This window comes from Eleginops maclovinus, chromosome 8 (genome assembly GCF_036324505.1).
Source record: "Eleginops maclovinus isolate JMC-PN-2008 ecotype Puerto Natales chromosome 8, JC_Emac_rtc_rv5, whole genome shotgun sequence".
Lineage (NCBI taxonomy): Eukaryota > Metazoa > Chordata > Actinopteri > Perciformes > Eleginopidae > Eleginops > Eleginops maclovinus.
The window spans coordinates 18,847,953-18,857,194 of record NC_086356.1 but is presented as its reverse complement, the minus strand read 5'-3'; the positions used below and the strand labels follow the sequence as shown (position 1 = coordinate 18,857,194).

At 40.5% G+C, this 9,242-nt stretch overlaps 1 protein-coding gene across 1 annotated transcript; it reads right to left on the bottom strand.

The window, feature by feature from the left end:
• On the bottom strand, positions 1 to 8,331 carry LOC134868975 (KN motif and ankyrin repeat domain-containing protein 1-like). The gene is given in 12 exon segments (XM_063890404.1): positions 1 to 720; positions 805 to 903; positions 1,126 to 1,326; positions 2,080 to 2,222; positions 3,047 to 3,266; positions 3,870 to 3,957; positions 4,067 to 4,243; positions 4,324 to 4,429; positions 4,928 to 5,077; positions 5,421 to 6,140; positions 6,143 to 7,978; positions 8,264 to 8,331. Coding segments are annotated over 11 exon segments (3,558 nt in total). The 5' UTR covers positions 7,734 to 7,978; positions 8,264 to 8,331; the 3' UTR covers positions 1 to 657.
• Between the last annotated feature and the right edge of the window lie 911 nt (positions 8,332 to 9,242).

Sequence of the window (9,242 nt, the reverse complement as noted above, 5' to 3'; positions counted from 1 at the left end):
GTATTCCTTATGTCACAAACAAGACCATGTGTAAAATGACATAACGTATCTACTTAAAGACTATTCTAGGGAAGCAGTACAGATACAGCAAAAGTACCAACTTAAAAACCAATAAATCATTTAATAAAAAATTGCTTACATTAAAAAATATGGATTTATTCCACCATTTTTTAAAATTAATTGACAAAATGGAAACTATTTGTAGCTATTTATTATCTGTTTTTTACTCATTTATATTTACTCTCATGTTTATGAGTTTGATGGTACTGTATATGTTGTTGTATAATATTATAATACTATTTTGCATACTTAGTATATTTAAAAATATCACACTTAAATATAATTTACAAAATAGACAATTAAAAGGATTAAAGAAAGAATCGATTGTAAATAATAGATGACTGCAGGACACAAACATGAACTATTAACCGTTCAGATGTATTAACAATCTCATTACAAATAATTCTGCCATGCATATTATCTGCTGAGTTAATACATACTATGCATTTCAGAGAATAACTAGCATTCTGTCATTTGAATGAAAAGTTGAAGTGCTGACACTGTTAAAAATGTCCCTCTCTGCTATGAAGGCTATGATACTGAATCACCTCAAACATAAGACTCAAAAAGCATCCCCTCAGCCTTCTGGGCATCACTTCATTCCAAGATGTTTCTGCCACTAGAGGAGGACAGAGACCTGCCGCCGTGACGAGCAGCTGCCTGTTCAAACACACAAACATACAAGAAGTTTTTGGAAAATTACCCACAAATACTTTGTTTAAGTGTTAGTTTAGACCCACTCACCCCTGTCTGTCCTTTGGAGAAGTTGGCATGTGCATAAAGGAGCACTGCTATGTCATGATGTCCCGCCTCCAGTGCAATGGACAGGGCTGTGCTGTCATCCTGTAAAACACAAACTCAAATACAGTAGGAGTTCATTAAAACCATCATTGATTTAAATACCATTTATTTGCCTTTGTCTCCCTGATATATTCACTGTTCACTCTGCTGTAATAATACTACATGGATATGAAATGAAACACAAAGTAGGAACCCCTCAGCTTCACAGCTTGAAGCCACCACATTTAAAGAGGTTGCAGGGAGGCGAAGTACTGACTCACGTACACTATCACTCAGAGTGGCATCACAGTCTTCTTGTGCCAGCAGCAGTCTGACAATGTCGGCATGTCCATGCTCGCTGGAACACATGAGCGCCGTGGAGCCCTCGTCATCCTGGACGTTGACGTCGGCCCCCCGTGCCAGCAGCGCCTGCACCATGTCCATCCTGCCGTGACTCACAGCCAGCATCAGAGCTGTCTGACCAGCCTGGATGCAGGGGTCAAACAGATATACACTGTTAATGATGCAGAGTTTGTAATTTCAGACATTTCAAATATGGAAAAGCTTGGTGTTCACACTTTCTCCATTCTTCACTTATTAGAGATATGGACACATCCAAAAACTTTATTGCATGGTTCTGCAATTTCCTAATATTGATCTTATCATTTTCCTTGGTTTTGAAACATGGTACTAATTATGTCTTTTCAAGAAATTATAATTAATTGGACAGCCCATTGTCGTTATTTCACTTAAGTTTATATTTATTTTTTAAAATCTTCTTTATTGTCAATAAAACACAACCTTCTCTGACGATTCTGAAGGTCATCAAAAGGTCTTAAACTCAAATACCTGATATGTAGGCATCTTTTGTTGTTTTTAATGCAAATAGTAAAGATGTTTATAAAAATGTTTGAACAAATAGATGCTAAAGTAGTTCTTGGACTTATTTTTATTCATATGCTGCTAACTTCCCTTAATACGTCTGGCCCTTAATGACAGAAAACTAGAAAGGGGTTATACATTTCCTTTCACTTGGTCTTAAATTGCTCTTCAATTTAACTTTTTGAAACGTGCATGTACCCTAACAAGCTAAAAAAGTAAAACACATCTACTTTTACATTATTAAAAGTTCAACAACATGCTGTTTTTTTATTTTAAAAGGGACCTCAGGACATCAGGATCCATTCAGGGAATCAGCAGGGCGCCACAGCCACTACCATTACTTGAGAGCACACTGACCTGGCTGGCCTTGGTGTTGACGTCTCCTTTTAGGAAGAGCTGCTCCACAACCCTCATGTCCTCTGGAATTCCCACAGCCGCGAGTGCAGCCAGCATGATGGGCGTGTAACCGGCTTTGTTCGGTTGATTGACGTTGCAAACCTCTGCAGCGATGGTGGTCCATTCCCCAGGGGAGAAAAAAAAGTTTAACAAGAGTAAGTAATGATGAAAAACGTTTTTTATAATTGTATATATTAATTGCTTCTACTTGCAAACTCTTTCCTCTTATACAGACTAAAAAGTTTCAAATTGAAAAACGTTTTCTATTTTTCTCCTACACCAGAGGGATTCATTGTTCTTATTCATAGACATGAAATGCACAGCCATCAATTTTTGAAGTAAAAGCCACAACATTACACATATATTTTAGCCTTGGCCAAAGCATTAAAGTGCCCAGTTTCCACATAGTTAACATTTCAACTTGCCTAAAGAATAAGCCACATGAAGTGCATCCGAACTACCTTCACTAACAGTTTCAGAAGAGGTTCAATTAAACTTGTTTTGGCTCATAAAGGGTACATGGTCATTCTAGTCTTCATTTTGTGCAACATAAAAACAGTCTCTAGTCACGCTTTTTACATTTTCAGTGTTGTGTTTTTCAAAACAGATTTAATGGTAAGACAAAACATATTTTGTCACTGGTCATGCAGCAGTCTGCCAAATGTATTTTCCTCATCCTGTTTTGGCAACACTCAATTATCCTTTAAAGTTTGAAACGAGTGCACCTGGGATAGGAAAAAGTACCTTATTTTTAGTCATTATTTTGAAAATCATAGTTTATTTTACTTATATGATGTATAAAAAACAACATATGATGCACTCACTAATTCACCTAATTACTCCCGCTATTAGGGAGCATACTGTAGATACACAGAACCAGAGCACTAATGCACAATGCTGTAAAAATAGACACTTTACATTACTGTACCTGCATCAAGCAATTTCTTGACTATTGCAAAGTTGGAATGAGACACGCTGTAGTGCAGAGCTGTGTTTCCATTGCCGTCAGCCATGTTAGCTATCTGTTGCAATACTGAAGGTGAAATGACCCGAAATGTAGACAAGTAATCCCCTATTGTTTCAGGAGCGGCGGACTTTTGGCTGGATACAGAAAACCACTCTTGCTGGATTGTTTGTAGACAGTCATGCTGGAAAAGGACAAAAATGTTATATGCAACCAAAAACGTCTCGCAATTCACCATAATTAAACGTATGCAGAGCAATTAGAGCTTTGAAGATAAAGGAGAATCCAACAATGTGAGTGAAATAAATCAGACAAATGAGCAAACAAAGGCTGAGGCTTAGTAATCTATTTTTATATAATCCATAAATAAATATTGGGATGCTGAGAATGTTTTGTGTAAGTATCATAACATTGCTCAGCAGTCTTTGAATAAAATCTTAATGTTCCTATTGAATATGCTTATTTTTTACTTCATTCTCTCTATTTGTATACTAAATTATCTTGGAGAAGGAGCCTCTTTTACTCCTTTCACAAATGTTGTTTTTTTCAAGCGCAAGAAAAATGTAATAACAGAAAATGACAGAGCAGGAACATTCCTGCGCCTTTTCTATCCAATGCAAAAGCCAATTCTTTTTTAAATAGTATACTTGAACACACCCTGCACCCTGGAGCTTCTCTCCACACCCATGCAGTGACATTCAATTCAACATGTACACACATTCATTCACACATGCACACATAGTGAGCTTCAACGGCCCTAGAGCTGAATATATTGAACAAAACATACCAGTTCTCTGCTGGATAATGGTGGGTCATCACTCAGGTGCATCTTCAAGGCTTGACAAGCAGAATACATCTTTTCACTTAACTTGCACCTTGAAAGAATAAAAGGCTAACAGTTACACAGTGTGAGTTCAGACCTGAGCAGAACCCCTATAGGTTTCTAATGCCTTCAACTGAGTTTCTGGGGCTTTAAAACATTACCTCTGTGTATGTGGTTTTGAAGTCCCTTTTGACCCTTTGTTGGAACCACCTTTTCCCTTCCTTCCTTGGGTTCCATCTTGAGAAGTTTCCCTTGAATTTGTGTTTCCTCTCTGTTGCACTTCCTCAGGGTGTGCCTGCTCACTGGCACAACATTCATAAGAAGACACGGGATCCAATCTAAGGACCAAACGTCAGAGTAAATACATAAATATGCTATTATACTTATGTCTCAATCTGTTCTGAGATTAGATGATTACCCTGTGATCACCCTCATGAACTTCATGCTCTTCCTGTTGCTGCTACAACCCTGGGCGCCATTTTTTTTCTTCATTACAGACCTCACAGCGGGATTAGTGGACCTGTCTGGAAACAACATGCAGCAAAGGCATATCTAAATCTTAACATACACCACCATTTATTACCGTGTCATATGCATTTTATTTAATTAAATACTCCACAGACACAGATACTGGGCAAGACTTAGCGAGGATATATTCTCACAATGCTTCATACGCTCTTACCAACCTGAAGGCCACATTAAAAAGGGAAAGTTTCCTCTAAAAACAGCTGCCACTCAATTTTAGACCCTCCGCCACAGGTATGTGGTACTAGACGCCCTCCAAAACCAGATATAATTCCAAACATTCCAAGAGTTTACCTCAAAAAGTCAACATGCAGCGCCAAAAGCAGCCACTTCCTCTACACCTAAATTAAGTTTGGAGTGGGCCTTGGGAGCAGTCTGGAAGTAAAATATGTTTAGACTTCTTCCACAGAGACATATGCTTACCCACCCTAATGTTTACTGTCTTCCTCATGTTGATTACTTTTATAACACACAGACACAGACATGTGCATGTTTACCTTGCAGATTAGAGGATGCCTGTTGTTCCAACATCTGTATCATTCTTTTCACCTCCGAATTAGAGCCACCTTGATGGCACAGTCCTGGGTTTGCTTGGTCACACTTGGAGTCATCGAAGAGTGGAGATGGACACTGAAACTCTCCGCTGACTGCAACAAAGAAAAAGCTTAATGCTGATGGTTTTAAATAGTTCCAGCACAATGGTACAAACATTACAAAAGTTAATGTTATTATTAAACAAGGTAACTAAAGGTGTTTTTGGCCAGTAGTGCCACAGTGTTCTAATCACTGGGTACACAGGATGTGATAGACTTTTATGATCAGGATTACAATAATGCAAAGGTTTGGAAAGCTATATGCTCTGCCTTGGTTTAATGCTATTTCACTGACCTGTTTGCAGCAAGATGCGAATAAATGAAGAGGATACACACATGATTTTTGGTCAGATGCCCTACCAAAACTCCTTAAAAACTACTGAATCTGCAGTATTACCTGATGGCTGAGGAACTACAGGATGGGCTTCTGTTTCTCCTTGTGCTGCAGCTTTGTCATTGCAGGACAGCTTGGAGTTGGTACTTCCTTGGCTACTGTGTTGTGGGACAAATCCTTCTCTCCCAGGAGGTTGGTCATCAGTCAGCAGGTCCCCATGCTCCCTGAGAAGCCATTGCATCTTCTCTATGTAATGGTTCAGCTCTGGGCCCCACTGAGAGTATGATGATCTCTGGATCATCTGGCCAGGTGTACTGCATGAGACAGACAGATCTCGTATCCTCCCCTCCCCCACACCGATGCTCCTTGTCTTGATGGGGTCAGGTAGATGGGAGGGTCCAGAGGCCATATTGCGGGTTTTCAGCCCAATCAGGAAATTATCATTAATGTTTGTAAATCCAACACCAGCGTCTCGGGTTAACTTGAAAGTTGTCCCTGTTGTTTGGCTTAATGCACTTCCTTGTATATTTTCAGTTCCTACCCCAATACTGCGGGTCTCTGGGGTACATTTGATGTCTTTGACCCTGTTGCCTACTGATACTGTCCTAGTAAAAGTCTGAGTTGTGTTGGTGTGCTTGTCTTGTGTACTTAACAAAGTATTAGTGCTGGAGTCCGTGTTAAAGGCATGGCTGGTGTTGGTAAAGCGGGACACTGAACTGGATTCAGTGTTGGTACGCTGACAAGCTGTCTGAGGTGATGCCATGACTCCCAGATCTACTCTCTGACTTGATCTGTAGCAATACCTTGAGAAACAACTTCCTTTGCCTTGCTGACTATCACATCAACAGAACAGTCCCCACAACCAACTGAGCGATACCTAATCTGTTTTGTCTTAGAACCCAGATTCTCCACTGGTATCTCAGTGTTGGTTTCTACATCACATAACTTTATGTCATTTCCAACTCCCTGGGTGTTTGTAGAAACGTGGATCCCCACACCCTTTTCCATGGTCTCCACTCGCTCCCTGACCTCCCAGTGGCTCATGGGTTCATCTGGTCCTGTGCAAACACTCTTAAGCTCAGGCCCGTAACAAGATACTCCCACAGTCTTCACCTCTGTTGCCCTCCCTGTGCTGGCATCTTGGAGCTCTGTGTGATTTCCAACACCCTGGCTTGTGGTGTGGGGCCTTGCCTCAATGCTTTTGCTCACAGTGCATGGTTTTGCAGAGCAAGCTTTATCAGCTCGGTTCCTTGCTCCTGCAGCATGAAGCTCCAGTTTCAGACGGCTCATCTCTGTCTGGAGAGCTGATTCTTTCAAATCTGCTTCTAAGTAGCAGATTCTCTCCTTCAAGGCACCAATTAAAAGTTGTTGGGCATCAATCTTTGCTTCCCGTTCTGTGTATAGTCCAAGAATTTCTTCAGTCACTTCTGTTGCAATGGACTTCGTCTCTACCTGATCAGTGTACACATATTTGTTTTCTTTAGTTGTTCTAGACAGGGTGATATCTTTATCAGTTACAGCTGCGACTGAATTGATAGCATTGTCATGTAGAGGGTTTTGGCCTTTTTCATGCCTGGTTTGAAAATGTTTGCCCTTGATGGTTCTTTCCAATGCCTGCATCTCTTCAGTCAGTTGCCTGAACTCCTTAAAATCATTGTGGTCAGTTCTCAATATTTCGTCAAGTTCTTCCTCTGTTTTTATTGTGTTCTTAATGTCCGACTTTTCCATGCTGTCGGCTCTCTTCCAGATCACATCACTTACGTCCTTGTTGTCACCTTGGTTCTTAAGCTGAGAGACCAGTTGCCTTTTCTCCTCCTGGAGGACTGAGATTTTTACCTGCAGGATAGGGATGATTGTCACCTGCTCCTCCAGCTCCTTCAGCCTCTGCAGAGCTACCACCATCTGGTCACGAACATGCTGCAGGTGCATCGGGCCGAGACCTGTCACTGGAGTGGTTCTACCAGAGCACTGTGAACTCTGTCTTAGGCATCCTGTGCTGCCTCTACTGCCCAAGGACGAGCTAAGGTGGGCATGCACATCACCTCCTGTGGTAGTAGGCTTGTTCCCATTGTTGTTCAGGTTATATGCACCCAGGCCAGTGAAGGGGGAGAGAGACCCATGGGAGCTTACCCCTCCAAAGCTGGCTAGTCGTCGACGGGGTTGGGGCTGAGGTGGAAGCTGTGTCTTAACCTCCTGTTCCAAATGTTTTAAGGTCTCCATAACGGTATCTTCCCCCACAGGGCTTTGTTTTTGTAAAGGAAAAGATCTTGCAGCCGGCTGAGGGGTAGTGGGTCCTTCACTCCGAGAGGGTTTGTTATCCAATGAGGAACCATGTGGTGGAGGAAGAGGAGGACGGCGGCTGGTTGTAGAAGACATGCCCAGTAGTCTTGTATCATCACTGCTAGATGATGACAAAGATTCTGCAGAATACCACTGGCTGGATGAAATGCTGGAAGACTTTTCCACATTGTTGAGGGCCACTTTTGGCCTCCTCTTAAGGCTTAGCCGCTTAATGTTGGCGGTGTTTTGGAAATGGTCCACACACTTGATGTAGTCCAAGTCCGACTGATGACTGTAGTCAATGCCCAAGTAGTTAGGAACACACTCTTCAGTGCTTTGACCTGGTAACCAACAGTGGAATAAAAACACTTTGTTACTATTGCAGAGTAAAAAAAAAAAAATCCAGACAAACGGCCCTATAAATGTGATCACTGCATTGTGTCTTTAGTTTTTTTTGAAGACATTTTCAAAATAGACAATGCATTTACATCTGCAAACTACTAAAAGGTGGTAATTGTTTTACCTTGAATACTGGAAAACACAACAATATTTGGTTAAAAATATCTAAGGCCTTAAAAAGCTTAAGGCTATATACTTCTGCCCTTCGTTTCTTTTTCTTTACTTACCTCAGTATTATATGTTCAAAAGCGACAATCTGTATTCCAGCCTAGAGCCTTCCTTCCATCACCTCGAGATGTATTTGACTATAAACTCTGTGAGCCTGTCCCACAAGAAGAGGAGGGACAGAGGAGGAACTTCTAATTGTGTAGACGCTCTGTTTTCAGTAGTCCCTTCTCTCTAAATGGTATGTCTCTCTACATAGACTGAATCCGCTCTATAATTACAATGCAACTCTCCCTCAAAAAGCCTGACCAGACTCTTGGCAGGTTTTCTCAACCACAGACATCTTCCAAATATTTCAGCAAGTAAACATACAAAAATGAACAGAAATCTTTTGCACTTCTCAATTAGTTGAAACAGGTATAAATGCTTATACAAATGTAAATGTGTTTTCTTTTTAGTTGAGAGGACTATGTGTTAAAGTGTCCAGTCTTTTTGATTGTTGAATTCCATTATAAAGCATGCAAAATAGGAATAACTTATTTTGTGCATTACGAATAACGTAAAAGTTAGGACATTCACATCGAGAAATTTGAAATCATTCTATTTTGAAAGTAATAATAATAATAATTACCTGAAACATTTTTCAAAATGTAACTGCCTTGGGCCATTAGTGTGATTCACAGAGTATAAAAAATGAAGGGATCCTTTTATATCCAGCTGGGCATTCAAATAAATCTGTATAAAAATACAAACAAGCAGATTAAGCATGCTTCACTTCTTGATAATTAGCTTTTCCTCTACATGTATAGTCCTACTGCTTCACTCATTCAATCTCTCTGTCTCTCCCAGCCTTAGTCCAGCAGTCAATAACAGCTTACATTACAATGCTTGCATATAGGAAATGCAATACCAGGCCCTGACACATTATAGTTAATTCTGCAAAAAGTACAGTGAGCAAAGAGCTAAGCCTTGGTGCACAACAGTGACTCACCGCATTACAGTGTCATATCATTTTCTCATCAGTAAGCAGCACCTTCAGTT